The sequence below is a fragment of the Ostrinia nubilalis genome, chromosome 6 (assembly GCF_963855985.1).
Source record: "Ostrinia nubilalis chromosome 6, ilOstNubi1.1, whole genome shotgun sequence".
NCBI classification, from domain to species: domain Eukaryota; kingdom Metazoa; phylum Arthropoda; class Insecta; order Lepidoptera; family Crambidae; genus Ostrinia; species Ostrinia nubilalis.
Window position 1 is genome coordinate 11,206,488 of NC_087093.1, and position 24,262 is coordinate 11,230,749.

Consider the following 24,262-nt stretch of genomic DNA (forward strand, 5'->3'; position numbering starts at 1 on the left):
TGCAAGCGGTCAACTTCTGCCCATTAAAATGAATACAATTTCCAAATGTCCAGAGTGAGGCCCCAGACGAGCCTGACCCGGCTTGCTTCTTATCTTTTTGTCACTAGGGGTTTATGATTTTGAGTAAATGATCCGTTTATATTGATATTGTTACCGCGTATGGATACTTTTGTAACTACCTATAACATTATTCGGAAATCGTACTACTGAAAGCTAAAATACATAATTTACTTACCTAATTTCCCTTAATAAACTTACAGGAATTCGGTCGGAAGCGGTTTTAAATAGAAACATGTTGAATTAATTCAGCCCAATTCAATCTTGCAAGAAAAAGACATAAACGCATTAGCCGCCGTAATTTATCTAGGTTTTAAAATTTTAAATAAATGATTTTTAAAGATGATTCCACCTTTTATTACTAATGAATATTTTAATGACATATTAGATTCCTTTCCATAGAACCTGTTTCATAAAACAAGAAATAAATAAGATGTGAGATAATTTAGTATCTAAACGCGACACGGTGCATACCGAGTTGAAGTGACATAGCGGTTCATAGCTCATAATAATTACCATGACTATCATCACCTTTGACTGAGACAAATAACTTACTATTTGCGTCATTCGTTAATTACTCGAGCTGGTAGAGCAGCTTTAGATGAGCGGATACACGATATTCCACGTGTAACGTTTGTTTCGCAAATAATTTGTACATACATTTTCAAGTTACTGGATCTTTTTCAATAGGTAACGAAAGTAGCAAAAACAGTGATTATTTTATCTAACTAAGCTTAACAACTGCAAAATGATAACATGCTGGAAAGTAGCTGTACCTACTATGGTTCTGGTATGTTTTTTTACTAAAGCTCGTCGTACCTAAAATAAGAATACCGCTTAGACTACGAAGTTTCCGAAAATCTTGCCAAGTCTAGAGCTGATGGAAGTTTGAAAAGGAGTAGGTACCTACCTAAAATAGTAGAGTCCATAGCCATAGGTAAGATCTACGTCTTCGATCGATAATGGAGCATTGGTAATAGAGTCGCATTGAGATTGATAGAGTTACAAAATTATAACCATATTCTGCTGGATGAGAAATGCGATATAGTTCTCCTATCTCCTTACCACAACATGTCCTGGCGATTGGTGACAATGGTAGCTGCTCACGTTCGGTTCATAAGAGTATGATCATTATTGATATTAAGGATTCAAAAGAAATGGGCAGCAGGAATGAATGTAACGATGATGGCAGTTTTAATGCGACTGATAAGTGAGTAGACTAGAGACTCATGAGACCGGGGATCTCGACTCGGTATTAACGCTAAAAGACGGCTAGCCTCTGGCTTTACTAATCTATTTGCGGGTTCGATTCCCGGGGATGAGAATGATAAGCACAAACATTTTAGCGTACCTACTTAAGTACCTACCTATTTCTATTTCATTAGTTGTCATTGTTATTACACAAAGCATTTTAGGGTTGGTGTGGTGCTTATGTGGTGTGGTAGTTTGATTTTAATTTTGTTCAATGAACGAACAATGTTACCGCTCACTGTTTGAGATCATTGCAGTGAGCAAACCAATCATTGCGGGATTTATTTTATTTATTTATGCTATAAGTACATAGTATAGGTAGTATCTTTAAAATAAAATGTAAACTTGGATAATGGGCATGATCAATCTTATATCTATATATATAAAAGAAAGTCGTGTTAGTTACTCCACTTATAACTCAAGAACGGCTGAACCGATTTAGCTGAAAATTGTCAGGGAGGTAGTTTAGAGCCAGGAGAAGGACATAGGATACTTTTTATCCCGTTCGAAATTAAAAAAAAAGTCTGCTTATTTATTGCCATTAAGGCGGAACAAAGTTCGCCGGGTCAGCTAGTATATATATAAAAGAAAGTCGTGTTAGTTACTCCACTTATAACTCAAGAACGGCTGAACCGATTTAGCTGAAAATTGTTAGGGAGGTAGTTTAGAGCCAGGAGAAGGACATAGGATACTTTTTATCCCATTCGAAATAAAAAAAAAGTCTGCTTATTTATTGCCATTAAGGCGGAACAATGTTCGCCGGGTCAGCTAGTTAAACATAAATGTAGGTATATAACTACAATACTGCCCCCCTAAACTAAACTATTACTAAGGTATCGTTAACCACGTGTTATCCATGTTAAAACTGTAGGTGACTTTGTGGGCGTATTAAATAAATATAAATTCTCCAATGAGGATCAGTACCTACTGTTGTAGAAAATTCAATAAAACTAGTATCTACGTTAATCTTTAAGACATAAGAAAGATATATCTTTTTGAATTATCCAAATCGGACCATTACTTACGAAGATATTAAGTAATAAACATAGGCCGTTTTTGCCGCTAAAAGACAACGTACGCAGGGCCGCTTGACGTCACTATATCCGAATCGAGCGCCGCCGGCGTACTATTGGGATGGAAAATATTTTTTTCCAGCTAAACTATCAGTTTTAGAAAAAAACTTTTAATTACATTTATTCATCAAAATAAAATAACCTATCGACCAGTAATTTTTAAAAATAAAAATTGTGAAAAATAAGTATCGCTATGTCCAAAAACCACATTTTTTATAGGATTCGATGGAATGCGGAGACGCGGTTGGGGTGAGTGTAACTTTATGATTGTTTGTATTGAACATAATAATACATAATATGAGTGCTAATACTCAGTTTCTGGCCTAGGGGGGGGAGGGGATAAGTCATACCCAGCTTATAGCCTGGGGGGAGGGGCAAGCCTTACCCAGCTTCTGGCCTTGGTAAGAGGGGGGGAGAGGCAAGTCATACCCTACCCAGTTTCTGGCCTAGGGGGGGGGGGGGGTAGTCATACCCAGCTTCTGGCAGAAGTCATAACCAGTTTCTGGTTCTGGCCTGGGGGGGGGGGGGGGTAAGTCATACCCAGCTTCTGCCCTAGGGGGAGTCATACCCAGCTTATGCTTATGGCCTGGGGGGAGGGGCAAGCCTTACCCAGCTTCTGGCCGGGGGGGGGGGGGGGGGGGGGGGGGGGGGTAAATCATACCCGACTTCTGGCCGAGGGGGAAGTCATGCCCAGCTTATGACCTGGGGAGAGGAGATGGACGGGGGAGTCATACCCAGCTTATAGGCTAGGATTAAATAGATTTCCAGGAGGGAGCAGCTGGCCCGCCCATGGGAACGGCGAATAGATAGGTAGGTACGTAGGTTTAACTCAGAAAAACTAAATAACAGGTAGGTATTGCGTGTACATCGAAATGATCTTCATAGCAATGTCTTGTAGCCTAGGCAGAGTGTATCTGCCTCAGCTATACTTATTGTTAGAAGTAAATAAATTAATATTTATACATTTTTATATTTTACTTGGACGAAGATATGACTCTTAACAACACTTATGAACACTTTATTTGAATAAATCGCCAAATATACCACCGCGGAGACCCTAATCGCGTCTCCGCGTTCCATTGAATCCTATGAGCGTATGGATTTTTTGCGATATTTTTCACAATTTCTATTTTAAAAAATTACCTATCGATAGCTTACTTTATTCTGATGAATAAATGTCATAATAAGTTTTTCTCTAAAACTGATAGTTTGGCTAGAAAAAAATATTTTCTATCCACGCAGTACGCCGGCAGCGTTCGGATCGGATATAGTGACGTCTTCGGTCCCGCGCCGGGCGGTCAGTGAACTTTTTTAGTAATTTGGCCATAACTTCGTTAATTTTTGTCGTAGAACAAAAATTTTTGGACTGTATATTAAGGATTTCTTAGACCTATAAATCTGCATTCACAGCTAAAAATCGAAATGATCCTCATTGGAATAGCTCACAGTTTGATTGAAACCAAGATGAAACCCCATAGAGGGTTAATAACTCTATGTGAAACCCTGATGAAACCTCAACCTGCTAGTGAGAAAGAAAATTCTATCATGGCAATAAATGTAACATTTTTACAACTTGCAGCATTTTTTTGCCAGTGATGTGTGTTAGAATATTTCGAATGACTAATCGATAAATCGATTGTTTTCTGATGGTCTGAAGTTTTAATTCAGCAAAACTAAAATGACAAGTAAATATTAAAAATGATATTGTGATTATACTTCCTACTTTCTACTAATATTATAAAGGCGAAAGTTTGGATGTCTGGATGTCATGATATCTGGATGTCTGGATGTTTGTTACTCTTTCACGCAAAAACTACAGAACGGATTTTGTTGAAACTTTACAGTATTATTGTTTATAACCCAGATTAACATATAGGCTATATTTTATGACGATATGTGACAAATACATTTCAATTAATAAATAAGACGTGTCGAAAAAGCGCCATCTATTGTCATTGGTTAAAATCTACAGCGCAGGACAAACTACTGTTTTAGACGTTCGTAAATATTCATGCCGTGAAACGCCATCTATCAACATGATATCTAAAGGGGGTAAAACGAGGTCCACGCGTACGAAGTTGCGGGCGGACGCTGGTATCCAATATGTTTAAAAATGACTCGCTGTTTAAATAAGAATAAAAGCTACACGTTTCAGCCGAATGCTGTGGTATCGGCTAGTTTTCACTTTGAATCAAAAGTGTATTCTGATGCGCTGTTGATAGTATATTCAAATACATCTAAGAAGTATTTTATTATCAAATTGATATTTTGAGAAAACATACGTATATACTAGTGCATTAAGCATTGTTATGGTGAAAATAAGATATTATCAAAATGAATCTACTTAATTTTACAATCGACTCCGTAATGATAAATCGAGTTACACACCACACTATTTTCAAATAAAACCCATGACATTGACACTTGACTGACAGTGACGACAATAGTGATTTGACAGGAGTGCTAAGCCGAATTGGCCGAATGCCGAAGTTTGCTTTTAATTAGAAATGTAAATACTTTTGTTTTTTGTTAACCCTGTTACACTCTGTCAAAGCTGTTTACGTGACATTGGCGAAATCATGGTTCTCAATACCAAGTCGTTGCCAAAATGAAAGAAGAAGAAGAAGTTTTGGATTTTTAGTCTTGCGATTTAGAATTTTGGATAAATTAAATTAGTTTTATCTAGACTGAATTAATTTTTATTGTGCTATTAAATGGTTTAGTTAGTTACAAAATGATCTTATCTAAGGCTACTATTTCTCTATTGTGTTTATTGTTATTATTGTCCATTTTTATGGCCAATTTATTGAACATAATCGCTACGGATCATAATTTTTACATTGAAAACAAAAATGAGGGAATCAATCATACGAAATACTTAAGTAATAAGTTCGGGCAGATAGGCGACTCCAACAATAATATTATTTGGTTCTTGCAGGTGAGTAGGTACTTAATTTATAACAAATTGTGTAGTGATTGGTAGAACAAAGATCATTGTCCCTTTGTTTGGTTGGTTGCTACGTCAGATATGTTATCAGAAGTACTATTGAAGTTTTACAAACTGAGTAATAGTTGTATGATATTGCCTATCTTATGTGACTTGTCTATTATTGATTCACAGATTTCTGATATTCATATAAGTATATTCCGGGATCCAGGGAGAATATCGCAGTTCCAACAATTCTGCGACAGCACAGTTAGAAGGATCAAACCCATGTTAGTCCTGGCCACAGGAGATTTGACCGACGCAAAAGCCAAAGACAATTTGGGCAGCTCTCAAGTTAAGAAAGAGTGGATATACTACCACAATATTATCAAAGAATCGGGTGTCACTGATGAAACAGTGTGGTTGGATATCAGAGGAAATCATGGTAATTAATTACATTTTTCAACATTTAATCAAACCAAATAGTCATAAAACTACAAAATAGCTTAACTTCATTAATTGTTGTTGTAAATGTAACTTTATGATGCTAATAAGTATAAAATGATAATATACATTTGTATTTATCTTCAGTAAATAAGTTAATGAGACAAGTACATTTTTATGATGCAACGTAAACATATTTTGACTGGACTTTTTTATTGCAGATAATTTTAACATCAAGACAATAAATTCTCAAGAGAACTATTTTAGAAATTATTCAGTACAAGGGTCTACTCATGCTAAATCCTATGTGCATTATGAACACAGAAATGGAGTCAATGTAGCCTTCTTAGGCATAGATGCCTGTCCGGAACCTGGATTGAGGAGGCCGTTTAACTTTATCGGTATCTTAGACGCTGAAGAACAACAAAAATTACAGAAATTAAAAACGGAGGCTGAAGCTAAATCAGACCATATAATTTGGTTTGGACACTATCCAACATCATGTATATTATCACTTAAACATGAAAACCAAAGATTAAACCTAAGAGAGCTTATGGGCAGTACCCAAGCCTCGCAGGTGTATGTATGCGGCCATTTACATGCCATGGGAGGTCTAGTCCCAAGAATGTATACTAAACAAAGAAGAGGCTACTTGGAGCTAGAATTGGGTGATTGGAAAGACAACAGGATGTTTCGATTAGCCGCAATTGATCATGGCATTTTCTCATTTGTGGACCAAAAACACAATACTTGGCCTTTAGTTTTAGTCACAAATCCGAAGCATGCACGTTATGCTATGGCTGGTCGTGAACCATTACAGTTGATATTAGAGTCGACACATATTCGAATATTAGCTTTTAGCGATGTGGAAATCGAAACTGTAAAGATTTCCTTTGACAAAGAGAGTTGGATGAAATGTAAAGTTGCTAAAGCACCGCTCTATGTGTGCCAATGGCTGCCACACTTGTTCAGTATTGGGCTACATTATTTGTATGTGACAGTGACTGATGAAGTGGGGAAAGAAGTTGTACTGGAACATCCATTTTCTTTGGATGGGTCTTTGGTGAACTTTGAAGTAACACCACGGATTCTACTTATGCTTGATGCTGGTGCTGTAGTAAGTTAAATGTGATTGTTTGTCCACTTAAGTTTCCTTTAAGAATGTGACATATATTTTAATATATTTTTTTTACAGTTTCAGACAATATTTGCAACTCTACTATTGGTTAATGTAATTCCTCTGCTTGTTCTACGATTACAAAAAAGGCCACCCAGATACCGACGAAAGTTCGGTAGTCATGTACTTCGAAGAGTGTGGTTACTGAGCAAAATCGACAGAATATTTTATCCAATTGTTTTGTATACATTATACACGCCATTTGGACCCTGGGCAATTGGTGAACTGATTGATGGATATGTGGGCGTAATTTTTGCTTGGGGTATAATCATAAAAGGAGCTTTCTTACCTGAACCGTTCACATATATGTATGGAAGTGTACAGTTGATGTTTGTGCAGCTACCACTTGTCTTCGTGTTGGCATACTGCTTGGAGACTCGACTGTTTAGTCCAACCGTAAGGGGAATAAAAAGGTTGATAAAGAATTTACCTTTTGTCTTTTTGCTGTCTATACAATTTTTGCTGGCTTATTTCTTCTGGCTGGAGTATGGGACAATGGCTTTCGTGTTTGGACCTCTCAGGACGTGGAGTATATTCCTCAGCATATTGCTGTGGTATAAAGTTTGGACATTGCCTCCAGAATATTGCAGGTAACTGTCAAAGATTTTTTTGAAAACAATATTATTAACTTCCATTAAATATCAATTCTTATTTCTGCATGAATTGAAAGAACTAATAGTTATTTTATTCTTTTTCTGTTTCAGGAAACTATCAAATCTGAATGATTTACCTTCATAGTAGCTGAAAAGTTGAGAATGAATGGTGATGTTTAAGATTCTCAGTCATTTCTAAGAGACACAGTATAAGTTGAATACAGTACTGTTTACATAATGTATTATGTAAAGAATATTTATGATGATGTAACTGTAGGTAAGTATGTATTTATTGGCACCAAAGACAACATAATTATTATGGTACATTCCATGTGCTTAATTATTTAACAGAATTATTATGAGGTTTCTGTTTGCTTAATTGTATACTGCAATTATTGCACATTCGAAATTGTTTTTAGTTCTCAATGATGTGTTATAGAAATGGCATAAATATGTATGTACGCAAAGTATTAATATATTATCTTACATGATTTATTGTTTATTGTTAGGTTTATTAATGTTATGTACAATTGTACATCTATCATTAGAGTTGAAAAGGAGTTGTGTGTATTTTGCTTATGTATTTATGTCATAATAGTTGTTGTGATCAGTATTATCTCAACAAGAAAATTTGATGGTTGTCTAACTCTAAACAAGTAGGTACTTTGCATTAATTCACTTATGTATTTTTACAGTAATCTTTATATTTTACCTTTACGAGTAGTAGATCTTGAAATAATTGCAAAATGAGCAATAATTTGAGATAAACGGTTATTGTACTTAGATTTTCTGATATTAGTTTTTTTTTCTAAAAAATTGCTAAGTGATTTTTATTAGACTGCCGAATTTTTACACTGAGAGTTACTCATCAATTAAGTAATAATATAATGAATGAAAATAGTATCGAATATTTAAAAAAGACCAAATAGTAGTTGTTTTGAAGAGTTTTTAATATGGCTGTGCTGTGACTACATTTCCACAAAATATGAAAATAGTTATACCTACTAAAAATTTTAGTGTTATGTTATTTTAGACTTTATTAATATGTAATAATACATAGTATATTATATGTACTATCACCAATGTCCGTAAACGTAAAACTTATCTATAATATCATTTAATTATGTTTAGACAAAAAATAAAACCATTTTTAATTTTTAAGTGCCTGCAAAGTTTTTTTTGTTAAATATGTATAACAGAGCATAGTCGTCAGTTACACGTCGTAAATATTATGCAGCGCCTTTGTAGCTGTTGTAATATAACATAGAGAACTGTATAATTATGTTAATGTGTTATAATTATTAAACATATAGATGTGTATTTTCAACGATTGCTTTTTTGCTGTCTAGTCAATACCTACCAGTATTTGATAGAAGTTTCGATGTTGCTTATAGCAAACAAACCTAAAATAATTTGTGTAATTAATTGATAGGTCAAAATATGGAGTGGAATTAAATCAATGTACAGTCAATTATTGAATTTATCTCAGAGCTTATTTGATGGGATACAGACGATATTGTGCTTTACTATTTACTGCTTATAATAAACTAGGTAAAATAAAAATAATTTTGTTTGCCCCATGCATTGCTGAAAGGTATTTGATGTGAACCTTAGTGTCTAGGTACCTATAACATACGATCGGAGGCCTATTACTGACGTTGGATTTAATAATTTGAAAAATGAATTTATGAACAAATAGACGACACCCTTTGTTGCACCTACTCGATAATTTTGTTTGCGTTGGCAAAGATTAGTAAGTGACATGGAAATAATAATAGATGTAGAAGATTTTCTGGAATTAAAAAACGAATATTTGAAAAAGTTTTCCCTTGAAATGATCTGAGCTTCTGAGTGCTTGACTCAGAAAGAAAACAGTAAACATTGCTTTGCCTAACCACTATATCGAAAGAAACATACCCTTATCGTAATATCTTTATTAGAAATGAAATGAAATATAATTATTTATTCAGTTTTGACCAATATTTTTGGCACGTATGAACTTTTAACGTCGTAGTTCCTACCAGTACGTCTATATCTATTTATTACTTCGATGGTTAGAATGATAAGGCTATGACTGAGATCGCCAGAGTATATTTTTGTACGAATGACAAATTAGTGAATTCTAATGCGAATTGCTTCTATTTTGTTATTTCTTGTATCCTCATATGATAGGCTTTTTAGGCTTTATATTACGTAATTTACATGAATTGATTTAAAGTGCTGAAAAATATGTAATGGATGCTTGCAAATTGCGGATTAACGTCGTTTTTAAATTATGACTGATGATGATAATATAAGACAGTTTTTGACGTTTTCTATGATCAATATACCTACATAAAACATAATATTAAGGCATGGAAAACCCTAATTTCTCACTATCATAGAGTCGAAATCTAACTTGAAAAGTTTAAGATTAATATGGTCCTGTTCTTGCAAAATTAAATAATATGTCACATTAGGCTCACTAATGAGATTTTTAAACAAAATTATTTGTCGAGTTTTTTTTAACTTTTGCGAATATAATGTTAATTAGTCGGTGTTTAGCATTAAATATTCATAACGAATGATCATGTCTATACATATCTTTTGCTGTTACTTATGTCGTAAATGAAACGCCTATGTAATATAGTTGCATATTTATTTGCTGTATTATGCACAAATTGTAATTCGATGTTGTATAATTATTGCTATCATTATGTACATTTTGAAAGTTATTATAATAATAATAATGTATATTCGTGTAGCACTCTATGGAATGTGAAGCTGGTCAATAAAATACTAATTGTTGTAATATTGTTTTTTATTTTGAATATTAATTTAGTACCTAATTAGAGAGTTTTTGAGAATGTTACTCTTTCCCTTTAATCAACTTATTTAGTTATTTTGATAAGTACTTTAATATGTCATGATTACCTATGTCATGTTTTAGCTTCTTTTTATCATAGGTACAATAATGTATAATTATTTACACGACTTATAAACCTAGGACCAGATAGATTATAACATGTTAGTGGAGGTATATGGTGTAAAACTTATAATATTATAAGTAGATTTACACGCCGAAATTTTATTTACAATCTAACCTGTCATAGATAAAAGTCGTCCACTCGACGGTGTAGCTACTATTTTATTTATAATCAGATCCTATAGAGCGTTTGTTAACATCATCTGCACGCTCTATGCACTCTGTACTTTAGGATGCAGATCAGAGATATTTGGAGTATCACAATCCATATCACTAAGGCTGAGAAGTCACTGTACAGGTTTCTGGTAAGGCCTAAATGCTTTAGGTATTTCGTGGGGTCTGCGAACAGGCAGAATATCTCGTCGTGGCACGGCAGACGACCCCTGTCGAACCCGTAGACTGTCTCTAGGAAGGCGTCAAATGCGTATCTGAAGTAGGAAATGGCAGCAAACGGCCGGAGGTAGACTGGTATCTCCCGGTAAGGTATGAAGAACTCGGAGAACATCAACATTGGGATGTTTGCAGCGGGAATCACGAATAGGCCGAGCTGGAATGATAAAAATGATTTGATAAAACAAGTAAATGTCGGTTCTCGTAGTATCTTTGCACAGAAAATATTTTATATCAGTCTCTACTAACGGTCTCTGTTATGCGAGCATTAAAAGGTATAGGTAAAGCTATACTATAAAGCTAAAATAGTCATAGCTGGGCATTAACTCGTTAATCCGTTAATCGTTAATTAACGAAGTTAACATTTCTATTAACGGATTAACTTTTAAGTTAACTTTAAAAAATGTTAACGGACTCGTTAACTTCCGTTTAATTATCCTAAGTCCGTTAATCGTTAATCCAGTACCTGCTATTTACCAAAAAGATACAGCAGGCACGCTGAAAAACGCATTCTGACAAGTACGTTCGGGCTTACAGAACTTCTAGAACCCAAAACAACAGTTTTTGTAACCAGATCACTAACGCAACGATTATAAAAAATGCATTTTTTTTTGTTTATTTACAACTGCATTTAAGACCAGTTCTCCTCAACCGATTGAGCTGAAATTTGGTATACTCATGTAAGTACGATGACAATGCAATGTTATGGTACCATTGAGCTGGTCTGATGATGGAGTCAGGAGGTGGTCATAGAAACTCCTAAATGAAACGGCGGAATCGCATCGAATTTGGGTTCGTTGGATTTGTGTTTTCGAGCACTTTAGTACTAGATGATGTCCAGGGTCCAGATGATGGAGTCAGGAGGTGGCCAAAGGAATTCCGAAACGAAACGGTGGAAACTTATCGAGTTTGGGTTTGTTGGATTTGCCTTTTCGAGCACTTTGGTGCTAAATTGTATAGTAATTGTACCAAGGCTCTGAGATTGAGTTGTGATACAATTATAATTTAAAAACAAGTTTTTATTATTCTGAAAGGCAGTTGTACTAAAACGAAAAAAATAATTGTACTCATGCAAGGTTCAAATAATTTCGAAAGCTTGTAGCGCAAACATAAAAGAGGAATAAATTCCATGCGCGATACAAGCTTTCGAAATTATTTGAACCTTGCATACAATTATTTTTTTCGTTTTATTATCACGTGTTAACGGATTAACGATTAACGTTAACTTGCGTTAAATCTTCCGAAATGTAACGTTTTAACGTTTAACGAAGTTAATTTTTTTAGTAACGGTTTAACGATTAACGAAGTTAACTATTTGATTAACGGTGCCCAGCTATGAAAATAGTCTATCATTTTGTTGCTTAGGATGATCAGTAGGCAAATTCACAGGTCAAGGCTTAAAATAAATAGGTACGTAAGTTATTAATGTAATTAAAGCAGAGTGGAACAGGATATCACTCACTAATTACGACGTTTGATGTGTTAACTCACACTCAGCCCTCTGATGATAATGATGAGTAAAGTGTACCTTGACGTCACACGCCGCGCCCACCACCAGGCCGAAGGTCTGCGCGAGGATCGTAAGCAGCGCGCACAGCAGCCACGCCAGCCCCATGCGGTGGGCGTCCAGCGGCTGCGACGTCAGGTACCACGCCGGGAACATGAACACTGTGGCACATAGCAACTGGGGACAAAATTGAATGGTAGGCGTTATGGTGGGTTTTTACTAGCCCTACCCAATCTACTCAAATCGTTTTTTGTTCAGGACATCTGAGGAAAAATAGACTAAATATTTATGGAGCATACAATCTCGTAATAATATCAGTGAGGAGTAGTCACCCGACAAGATAAAGGTCGCGGGTCCCACCGAGAGTAGTAAAATGTTTCGATTGATAAATCATAGAAATACATAGTTACTTGAATCGGTAGGTCCACGAGAATCTTCGAGGCGCAGTACGCGGGCAGCGAGTACCACTTATTCAAGTGCTCTTGTAGTACCACTGAGGCTTCCACAGGAACTGAAAACAGATAACAAATAAGATATCACAGCAATAGGTAGATTACGATAATCATTGAGGCATTGTAACAATAGTTTATGCAACTAAAAAATATTTATAAAGGGCTTCTATGCTTAATTTATATAACTTATTTTATCAGAGACGTAATTAACATTAACTTAAAATTAATATTTTTAACTAAGCTAGACAATAAATCTACGAGTCGTAGTCATTTTCGCAGTAGTCGTAGTGTGGTCGTAGTCGGTGTCTACGGTCTACGGCGAGTTAACTACGCGCTACAGGTGTGATATTTCAAAATATTCATAGCACAAACATTATTATTTGTTTTGTTTTTGTTGAAGTTTGGATAACTGACTAGATTAGAATTAAATCTGGGTAATAGTTATTAGTTTTAGGAAACCTGATATCTCCCCAGTAAGTCATAGGTCATGGAAACTTCTTTGCTAAAGACTTGACTTTACATTGTATAACTAAATGAGAATACCTGTAAATACTAGTAGCTACGCAAAAATACTATTTCGTGTTTCCATACTTATTGTATTATTGCTATTGGTGGAATGAATAAATTAAAATTAGCCAGTTAGAAATACTGAAACTTACATGTATGTATGGGAGGCATGGCGTTCGAGAAGAATATAAAGAGCAGAAAGAAGAAGAGGCAGCCGGTGTTGGATATGACGCGGCCGGCGTCTGCGCCCGCGCCGTTGTAGAGCGCGCCCAGTAGCAGAGCTACCAGCAAGTGTGCTGCTAGACGGATCTAAAGAAAGAAAGAAAATAATTTTATTTTGGCAACAAAGTCATGCAAAAAAAGACATAGGTACCTACACATAAAACTATGAAACAAAATTGCCAAAAAAGGTCACCCACTCAGTATCATGTACACTGGTTTTCAGTGGGTACCTGTTGGTGGGATGGATGGGATCTGCAACAATTTAAAGAGAGTACTGTTGAGTATTCTGTATATTCTACTCTTGAATCTTTTGATATTAAGAAAAACAAAGTTTTACAGTTTATAAAGCGCTTTTACTGCTGTGAAACTGATGGCCGTTAGGGTAGTGTCTCATTCCATCGTCACCATGAGACGAAGATTAGACGTACTGAAGGCTGGTCTACCACTCAGTGGATCTTCTATCTAGCAGGGGTCGCTAGAGGCTCAGGTGTATGACGGGCAGCGCAGGATCGGTCGTAGTAAAAATTCTTGGGGGAGGCCTTTGTCCAGCAGTGAACGTATTTTGGCTGAATGAACGAGCGCTGATAGACGTCCCAGCATAACTTTAACCATTGCTTCGGGACAATAAGGGACAGTGTTGTTTGATCTTCTTCTTCTCAGTCGGTGCACTCTTGTCAGAGTGGTCGTGGTCATCATTGTGAATCACGATGAGTGATGTTCCACGCAATACGGCGCCATTCCTCGCGGACTGCAGCTTTCCGGGCACTTTCGTTAACCGAATACTTAGTTGCGGCCTTGATCTGGTCCGTCCATCTCATTGGTGATCTACCACGGGGTCTTCACGGGTTGTATGACCACTGAGCCGTTATTATCTGTTGTTAAGTACCTGTGTCAGGTGAACATCCCTCATGGCCCCAATCCAGCAGCGCCACAGCAGAGCCCCCAGCTGTTGGGGCACATTCGCCAGGTAGCCTTCCGTCGGGGGCTGTCGCGTATTTAATAGAGCCTCAGTTTCCACAACAACACCTGGAATACACAATTCATAAATTACCCTTAGATAAAGTAGACGTGCTATGATAATTATGGTGTTACTCAATGTGCTACCACAGTTATTATAATACTAGTATGCTACTGTGATTTCTATAATTTATAGAAGACATGACTGGGAATATGGAAGTGGTTTGTTAGTGTTATTAGTTCATATTGTTTACAGTACTAGTGTAATCTCAACCTTAGTTCTTACTCCTTGGTTATTTAGGGATAATTAACATAAAAAGCCCGTGTCTTACGTACTTAAGTATAACTTAAATTCGAGTCGCATCGACAGTGATTTCATCAAAATGACGTTCTGCAAACTCATTGTGTTATTGTAAACAATCGGAATACAAACATTTACGAACAATAATTCCAGGCACGTTTGACTTTGACTTTACTTTGACTCTACAAAGATGCATCAACTGTTTTGGTTACCTTTTAGGTTTTCCTCGTGGACGTCGCTCTTGGCTATCCTCCTCATCTCGTGAGCGTAACTCTTCGCTTCCGCTTCCAAAAGGGCGAGGTTGCCAGAGTGCTCCTCGGTTGCTATTTCTAACACTGAAAATATTTGCAAGAGCATTAAATAACTAGCTATTGATTGGATATGCGAGTTGATATATAACTTCTACTTTCCCTATTTATCACATATTATGTCTGGAAGAAATCGCTTCCTAGCGATAAAGTCTGTGCTGTTTTATGTTTTCAGGTTCGATGTTAGACCATTATCACAATTTTCTTTCTTATTTAATGAAAAGGGAGGGTTCTCAATTTTGGTGTGTTTTTTTTTCAATAATGTCATGTAGGTAGCCTACGAATAGTAGGTAAGTAGGAAATGCGTATGGTATTCTGTGTAATAAAGTACAGTTTAAGTATTTGAACGTCTTACTGTAATCAGCCATATTGTAATACTGTGGGCACTGGAACCCTGCTTTCGACAGCGCATCAGGGATGTCAGCCAGCGCCCCCGAGTACAGAGTCCTGCCGCCGGAGAGCAGGATGACGTCATCGGCGCAGTTGAACAGCTGCGAGGACGGCTGGTGGATCACGCACGCCACTGTGCGCCCGCTGCGAGCCACCGTCAGCAGCGCACGCGCCACCGACATGGACGATACTGAGTCTAGCCCACTGTAAAGGTTGGAGTTTAGTCGCTTTGTGATTAACACTTTGAATGTCAAGAGTTAAAAATTGGGTGTCTCGAGGGTTTTTGCGCGAAGTCCGCATTCTGCGTCAGACCCGTTTCAATTTAAAACGACCTTTACAACATATTTACGTTTGAACATTTTAAGTAGGTAATTTCGAAAAGCATTAATTTAAGTATTCAATGACAATTTAATCCCATCAAAAACAATACTTGTCAAAAAAACCAAGTCTCGCAACTCAGTTGTTCTACGGTAAAAAGTTGTGAGATCCATGTAATACCAAGTCCAGGCCAGGAAATCTTTAACGTTTTACATAAATTATTGACTTGGCCATCGCACTAAATAATTTAATTTACACGTGTTTTCATGCGACGGCCAAGTCAATATATTTATGTAAAACGTTAAAGATTTCCTGGCCTGGACTTGGTATTACATGGATCTCACAACTTTTTACCGTAGAACAACTGAGTTGCGAGACTTGGTTTTTTTGACAAGTATTGTTTTTGATGGGATCTCATTTCTTTTTGTATTTTGTAGACAGCAGTTATGTATCTAGAAAACTGGACCGAAATTGAAAAATTTTACTCGACTTGGCGGTTGCACTACCGTGCCCCCAAATATCATTTCTTTTTGTATTTTGTAGACAGCAGTTATGTATCTAGAAAACTGGACCGAAATTGAAAAATTTTACTCGACTTGGCGGTTGCACTACAGTGCCCCCAAATATTTTAGTTTTTCCATGATTCATACACCAAACACTACTTATATTCCAAATTTGAAGCTTCTAGGTCTGCTAGAAGTGCCTTAGAGTTTTGATGATCGGTGAGTCAGTGAGTCAGTCAGTGAGTGACAAAATTAAGTAACTTTGACCCGTTATAATTCTTAAACTACTGGTTCAAATTGAATGAAATTTTAAATATACCGTGTCTTTACAATGCCTGCATAGCTAATGAAAATTCAGCCTTCTAGTTTTATCCACAACGAAGTTACAGGCGGTCGAAAATGGCCTGAATTGCTTCGAGAAAAGGATGGTACGGCCGTGCCGCTTTTTTGCTCGACTTGGTGGGGGCACTGCCGTGCCCCCAGATTTTTACCGAAAATATCTGAGCATATTATAAGGAACAACAAAACTGAAATAAATTAAGTACCTCTATGTTTAAAAAAATAGCCAATTTGTGAGTGAATCGAAACATTTTATGGTAGGAACCATAACCATTGTAGGTTTGTAGGCTATTTGAAATGTAAAGTTCGAGTGTTATATTATTATCATGACAAAGTTTATGATTTTTCCTTTACCTAGTGGGTTCGTCTAGCAGCATGACCGTCGGGTCCACGAGTAGTTCGCAGGCGATGGTCAGCCTCTTCCGCTCCCCACCAGACAGGTGGCCTGCCCTGGTCGTGTGGATGTCAAGGATTCCCAGCTGTTTCGATATATTCGCGATCTGCAGACATAAGGCTATGTAAAACAACCTATTGTTAAGGCAGAACATGATTGGTGGAGTGCAAATGATGCATTGTGTCAATGATAATGGTTTAGACATAGGGTCATATAATTTTGCGCTTTACGTTTAAATGTATTCTGCATTATCGCCTTTCAAGTTGTTTTTGGTTTTAACCTCAGTAATTGTGTATGTTGAAAATATAATGTAGTTGTATATTACAGGAAACGAAGACACTAAACACAAGTCAATAATAAGGGTCTTGTTTATAGAAGTAGGTACAAGTGTTTGTTTAACAAAGGAAGGAAAACGTCAAGTAAATACATTGGCTTAGTAGCATTATTATCGTAGAAGTTGTTGACAAAATAAGTTTTAATTATTTGTATATATGCTACTAAGAAAGTCGTTACTAAAAATACTCATTTGGTACACAATTAGTCACAATGTAAAAATCGTCCACCTAAGACCCGAACCCATCAACGTTGGTCGCTGAGCGACTGTTACCACTGATCTTTTAAGACTTTAATTTATATTTTCACTTATCCTCTGTAAAGCAAGCGATAGGTTGTATTTAGGGTCTCTTAAAGCAACGCTTAAACCGATTTGCCTATGAAGTTCAACCAATCCTAGGTATCTGTTTCTGAATCTACGCTAAAGATAGAGTCGAGTATCGAGCTTTTTTCTGTGATACAAACTTAATTTGTTTCTAAGGACATTTCTTAATGTCGTTCATTTATCTAGCTTACCAGTTGAGTCCGATCCCAGGGTTTGACGTTGGGTAGTTTGAGCCTAGCAGCGAAATGCAGCGTTTCCCCGGCCGTCAAAGTGTCTATGAGGGTGGCGTGTTGGCTGACCATCACTGCGTTCCGCCCAGCACCGTACATGGCACCTTTGACTCCCACCTTCCTGGAAGAAGTTTAGATATTTTGTAGATTATTGTTTCAAAGATGACGAAAAAGTTAATAAACTTCTTCTAATAAATTATACGAGATGCAAATCTCGTTGTGTGCCTTTAAAAAATACATTAACAAAGGTGAATATTTAAGAATGGCTGATTTTCGAACGAAGCTTTCTGAAGGTTCTTTTCTTGTTTCTTTAAAATAATAAAGAAACAATAAAAGACAACTAATCTATCGTAGTATGACACAAAGTTTACTTGATGTTTTATGCATGTTATTGAAGGGTCGGTATTAATTACATCCTCATAAAGATGCGTTTGTATCAACGATGTGCGAGATTTGCTAACCATTCACATTGTGTCAGCAAGAGGTGTAAAACAAATGTATTTGAGCTTGACATGTCTAATAAGAAAAATATTCTTTACACAAATCCTTCAAACATAACTCGTTTAATTTCTATGTAGCTTACAGTGACCTAAGCTTGACCTAAGTTATGGGCTTTTCCAACAGAGCTGTGTAATAAGAGCTTACTAAAATTAAGCTCCTAGATTAGTATCGTTAAGATAAATTAATTTAAGTGTAGTTTGTTTACACAAGGGAATTCCTCAAGAAAGGTTTAAAAATAGTTGTCATCTATTAAAAGCAGTCAAGTACATTAGTATTGATGCAAGAGGTTTTGCTTGCATCGCGAATAAACGCATAACTTTAGTTTAAACGTAACTTAAGCCTTTGATTTATATTATCCAGGTATATTAAGGTCAGGGCGATCACCTTGAGCTTAAAGAACTGCGCATACATCGCATGGATGCTACATATAAGTCAACTAAATATAGACAATTCCTAATGAAGGTTGACGATAGGGTCCAAAATACAAGGAGGCATGTAAATTTGCTACCATCTTTAATTCACGGGGGGACCACGGGTAAAAGCCGCTTTAATTTCTTGCTTAACGTTCACGTTGTTGCCAAATCTTGTCCAAAATTAAATAAAAACCTGACTGTATTTGATTTCAAAGTGTAGGAGTGAGTGTGGACCAAAGCCTCTCTTATGCGTCTATTAAATTAGAGGTACCTACGTCCTCCTGCACTGGATACTGACCCGATGATGATGATGATGGTGTTTGAAGATTTTAGAAGGTAGAAAATTGTCAACTTACTTTCGTCCCGCCAGTATTTTCATGAGCGTGGTCTTGCCGGCGCCCGACGGGCCCAGGATGTACGTGAGGCGCCCCGGCCTGATGGCCCCACAGGCTTCGTTCAATATAATGTACTCGTTCTTGCATGATTCCCGCTTTTTCCACTTCCACGATATACCTGGGGACAAGGCACATGTAAAGATATCATTACTTACATTATCAAATTCAAACTCATATTCTTTTTATGTACTAACTATTATGATGATGATTATTATTATTATTGGAATAACATGGAATGCAATAAAGATATAAAGGCCTTTTTCAGGGCACATTACACGTTCCAAATATAGTTTGCCAAACTTCAGTACAATATTCGTATATCGGCTGGTGCTAAAACATAAAGAAATACCTTTGTCAGCTTCTTATTTATTGCATGAAAAAGGTACAAGGTACAATGGTTTATAACCTAAATTTTGTTTACGAAAAGAATATTACTTCTAAATAAAAAAAAATGCAGAAATATGAAATACCTACGTCATTATTATTGAACTAGAACTCGTAACGTACTTAACCAACAAGTGTTTTTTTTAGTTAAACATTTTGATGGTTATTTTATTATAATTAGGTACTTCCCTAATGTAGCTGTGACGATTTAGTCTAGATAATTTGATAATGTTTGGTCCAAGTTTTGGTTATAAAGTTTGGAAACTACAATGTTAAAAAGTGATAATATTTATACCTAAATCAGTATCCCTATTTTTATGTGTTACTAAATTTTTTAATATCTATTTGACCACCAACACGATCCTCCTTGAACCCGACCTCTCAGTGTGTCTTATCAGCCAAGATAAAAAAAACTATTCTAATACTGATATAATAATATTGTTATAAACTCAATAAATATTGCTTTTGATATAAGTAAATGTTATCAATACAAAAGATATAAAGAATTGATGAAAGAAATTAATAAATTATTAAGGAAAACTGGATGTAAGTACAATTTAAATATTTTTCACGGGTCATTTTTTTGTTCCTATTATTAATTTTCTAAACTGCTCATCACGACCGACGACATCATAAAGGTAGCAGGAAGGTGCTGGACGCAGGCCGCTACCAACCGGGCAACATGGAAAGCATTGGGGGAGGTCTATGTCTATGTTCAGCAGTGGACGTCCTATGGCTGAGATGATGATGATGATGAAACTGCGCATAACGATATTTACACGGTTAAAATATAAGTAGGTACTGTTTTCTCAAAGTTTCGGTCAGCTTGCATGAATTTGCTCAAGTAAACTGGAGGGCTTTGTTTACTGAGAAATTCCGGTTTTGTATGTTTATATTGGTGGTCGGTCATTTACAATTTTAAATACGAGTACATACCAGTATTGCGAGGGTCGTGATACGTGACCATTATTTAAAACAACACACATACAATAAATAGGTTTTTTATTTGTACCCTTTGTAAATCTTTTCGATATTTAGCCAAGATCATATTATCATACAAATTACAATGACCATAATAACGTTTGAAGTGTTGAAAAAGCGGCCATCCCAAAAGAGATAAGCATTTCAATGATAAATGTAGAGACCGGACGTTAATAACATCACAATTTTATAACTTTGACTAATTCTAACCACATAATTAATGTGTTCTCAGATTGTGTTAAGTGACGTTATTAATTTTGGTTGATGATGATTACAAGGTCTGTTTTGATGTCCAAGTTTAATGTTAATTAAATCTGTAAGTTTTTATTACCAGTGCGCTTGGAAATCCCACAGGATATGTCCAAAAAAGTTGTGGGGTCGGTTAGTCTGTTTTGCACATTTCCTATTTCAATTTCCATTGATAACAATTTGGCGGGAACACTTCGTGAGTAATAAACTATATTAAGTAGTCACTATTTGCGCGGTGTGGCCGAATCGTGCGCACGCGTCGACTTGACTGCGCAGTGTCGGGGAACGATGTCCCGCTCACCATTCACTGTTGCAGTACTTATCTGTATGTAAATGATGAGTAACCTCTTATTAAGATACTACATAGTTTTTTGTTATACGTATTTAATTGCAACGGTAGGCTTAATGTGTTTTAAATGATGGACCGATAGATCATTGTACGGTAACAAATCGACAGTGAAATGTGTGCGTTTACATTTAGTCATGTTTCTTTATTGTTTACTAGCTTTCCGCCCGCGGCTTCGCGCGCGTGGACTACATTATCTACATATTTTACGGAACCCTATTTTTTCCAAAATAAAATTTAGCCTATGTTACTTGTGGATAATGTAGCTTTCGAATAGTGAAATAATTTTTAAAAACGGTCTAGTAGTTTTTGAGCCTATTCATTACAACCAACCAAACAAACAAAGTTTTCCTCTTTATAATATTAGTGTAGATAATTGAAAAATTTAATTATACAAAAAAGTGTACAAATAGTAAACGTAATGCTAAGAACATTCTCCGCTAATCAACCTTTGGGTCATGCAGAGCAAGAAAAAAAAGGTTTTAAATGTGGATTTTAAGTTGATTATAAAGTTTTAATAGTGACATAATTATGTTTATCCGTTTTGTAGTATTTTTGGGCACAGTCAACCACACGTTTTATGATTTAAATGAATAAAGAAACACTGCCTTGGCATTGGCAACACATTTACTGGCTTATTGATTGACAAACATCGGTAAATAGGTGGAGATAATGATGTATCATTGTTATTCTGTAAATTGTTTACGTAAGTAATTTAATTAAACTTATTTATGACTTACTGTTTGATAATTGTTTGTATGGTGGACCACTTCTACTCTTGTTAATTATAATACCTACGTACGAACGTATTCGTAACGTTAACTGGCAGAGAATTCCTTCTGACAATAAGTTCGCCTTATGTGGCATATTATATGGCATTACGAATAAACAAATATTATTATACTGAATAAGACTATTGACTATTGATAACTATAACTTGTTACAACAGTTTAATGCATTATTTATAACACGAGTTATTACACAATAAAACTGGTTGACTATAATTACATGACATTATATTCGATCGATAAAGTAACTTTATCAACATCAGTTATCTGATCAATGTTTGCATAAATATCACAAAAATTACTTAGTTCTTAACTAAGTAGAGCATGTAGAGCCACAGAACGTACACAATATGGTAGATATGGATAAGATAGAAAGTATCTACTTAGCTTGCTATAGTTCTATAACAGATCAAACTAAATATTTCTGTTACAAAATATTAACATCTATTACAACTACATAAGGTACAGTGGAAATGATGATGTGATGCTATATTGTGCATTCTGCTAATACTTAATAAAATTCTAGTTATAAATACGCGCGGTCATCACAATAATATTCGATTCTATCACAAAATACTGGAGTTGTACAGTACGCAACCCACTGAAATTCAATGTCAGTGATCATCATCATCATTATTAGTTAGGTCTTTAGATTTAGTCTCTACCGCAGTAGCACATACATCCCCTTGCTAATTTACCACAGATAAATGGAGGATTTGGCCTATAGGCCCTTCTCCCTAGTTTACCCGAGGAAAATGGAGGGTTTGGCCAACACTTCTTGCTGGTTGAGGAGTCCTGATGTTCGCATTATTTGTCCATTACTTGCCTTTTACGACATCCACGGGTAGATTGGGCCCTATTCTAATATTTTGCCACGGCTTAATGCAATGTAAGTCATTAGAAGAATACTTTCGTCTGATAATAAACGGTGCAAGGCATAATAAACAGCTGTGATATTGCACTTTATACGGATATATTGACTAGTGTATAGGCCAAAGGGCAGGCAATATGATAAGCTTGCCCACTTATTTGGCGACAGATGCAGTTACTCATATGAATGTGCTGCAATAAATGCATTGAATTATGGCGGAACTGGGGCAATTGGATAATGGGTATTGGTTTAACCTTTTCTAGAGCCTAAAATCTGTTTATTTACTTGTGCTCTTCAATACGTCGTGATATCTCGGATGTTAAAATTAATATAAATGTATAACATATAGGACATATTATCATTCCTTTGTTTTTAATTTAAGAATACAATGAAACTTAGATAAGACTTCCTTTTATTTATTCCTTCATATCATTTTTATAATTCTTCTACATTTCTCGTCGAGTACGTCTCTCTTATTATGATTGTTTTGAACAATGAAATGAATTATTGGTTAATGTAATCACTTTACTCCATAAATATCTTTCATATCGGTCTAAGCACAGTATCACAAAGTGATTACAAAATTATGAAAAGGATTAACAAAGTGACAATCAGAAACCATGTGCAAGTTATGGAAAAATATCTTACAAAACACATCCTTTAGAAAATGAATCCAACTCTCTTTCTGCATGTTACTGCAACTATTTCAAGATATTCTCATGAGACTTACCCATAGAGGCTTGTGGGACTCTGCAAACAATATCGGTGAACACCACCAGCTTCCCATCTTCGAAACTCAAGTCGTCTTTGGCTGCTTCCATGTCCATGTGTCAACAAAAACAGATCACTTCTAATGAGAACGGAAGATAACGTTTAACATAACGCGCGGAATTGGAAAATTGAGTGGAGACGGCGCGCGCGCAGCGGCCCCGTGCACGACGCGTCTGGGACTGGGCTTGCGCAGCCGGGCTGCTTTCACCCACCTTAAGTACCGACTGGTAGAGATATGGCCCTGTTAGTGGCTTAGTTCATACGGAATTCTTAAAAAGTGACTATTTTTGAACACGTGCTTACCGATTGAGATTGGCTACTGGTTTATTAAGGTTCCGTACCCAAGACTCCTATTAAAAACTCCGCTGTGGCCCTCTGTCTGTCATGAACCGTATGAGTAAACAAACGGTTGATATTTCACAAGACGTTTGCTGCTATAAAAACATGAAAATAAGAGTTTTTTTTATTTGATTTACGAGGTTATTAACAAATAACTACTGGTCATGGTGCAGTTTTTGAATCTTGCTTAAACTGCTTTTGTCCGGAACCTTTTGTGTGCGACTCCTCGCACTTGACATTGGATTTTAAAATATCATCGAAA

The 24,262-nt window shown here is 36.1% G+C and overlaps 2 protein-coding genes across 4 annotated transcripts in view; one reads left to right on the forward strand and one right to left on the reverse strand.

Annotated features, from left to right (window-relative positions):
• The window catches only part of LOC135072622 (transmembrane protein 62-like), a 229,583-nt gene extending 221,210 nt beyond the window's left edge, over positions 1-8,373 (forward strand). Inside the window, exons 2-6 of the mRNA XM_063966623.1 lie at positions 5,006-5,319; positions 5,503-5,752; positions 5,973-6,868; positions 6,947-7,518; positions 7,633-8,373. Coding sequence (XP_063822693.1) covers positions 5,116-5,319; positions 5,503-5,752; positions 5,973-6,868; positions 6,947-7,518; positions 7,633-7,666 — 1,956 coding nt within the window. The 5' untranslated portion in view covers positions 5,006-5,115 and the 3' untranslated portion in view covers positions 7,667-8,373. The remainder of the gene's footprint in view (positions 1-5,005; positions 5,320-5,502; positions 5,753-5,972; positions 6,869-6,946; positions 7,519-7,632) is intronic.
• A 1,769-nt stretch (positions 8,374-10,142) lies between these two features.
• Positions 10,143-23,900, reverse strand: LOC135072625 (ATP-binding cassette sub-family G member 1-like). 3 transcript variants are annotated; one of them, XM_063966626.1, is made up of 11 exons: positions 23,621-23,898; positions 19,233-19,389; positions 17,924-18,083; positions 17,035-17,180; positions 15,486-15,724; positions 15,035-15,157; positions 14,451-14,590; positions 13,495-13,651; positions 12,794-12,894; positions 12,405-12,560; positions 10,143-11,033 (listed from the first exon to the last, which is right to left on the reverse strand). In XM_063966626.1, exons 1-11 carry the CDS (start codon positions 23,715-23,717, stop codon positions 10,686-10,688), a joined length of 1,824 nt encoding a protein of 607 aa, XP_063822696.1. In that variant the 5' UTR covers positions 23,718-23,898; the 3' UTR covers positions 10,143-10,685. The 3 variants fall into 3 exon arrangements, with proteins under 3 accessions (XP_063822696.1, XP_063822697.1, XP_063822698.1); XM_063966627.1 differs by lacking the exon at positions 23,621-23,898 and adding an exon at positions 20,968-21,164; XM_063966628.1 differs by having other exon boundaries at positions 10,810-11,033; positions 12,368-12,560; positions 23,621-23,900.
• Between the last annotated feature and the right edge of the window lie 362 nt (positions 23,901-24,262).

Excerpts from the sequence above, each read along its gene's own strand:
- LOC135072625 (XM_063966626.1), bottom strand. The coding sequence starts at position 23,717 with ATGGACATGGAAGCAGCCAAAGACGACTTGAGTTTCGAAGATGGGAAG. Across the intron at positions 17,181-17,923 it reads CCTGGGATCGGACTCAACTG|ATCGCGAATATATCGAAACA; the intron begins GTAAGCTAGATA and ends TTATGTCTGCAG. Across the intron at positions 15,725-17,034 it reads CTGCTAGACGAACCCACTAG|TGGGCTAGACTCAGTATCGT; the intron begins GTAAAGGAAAAA and ends CAACCTTTACAG.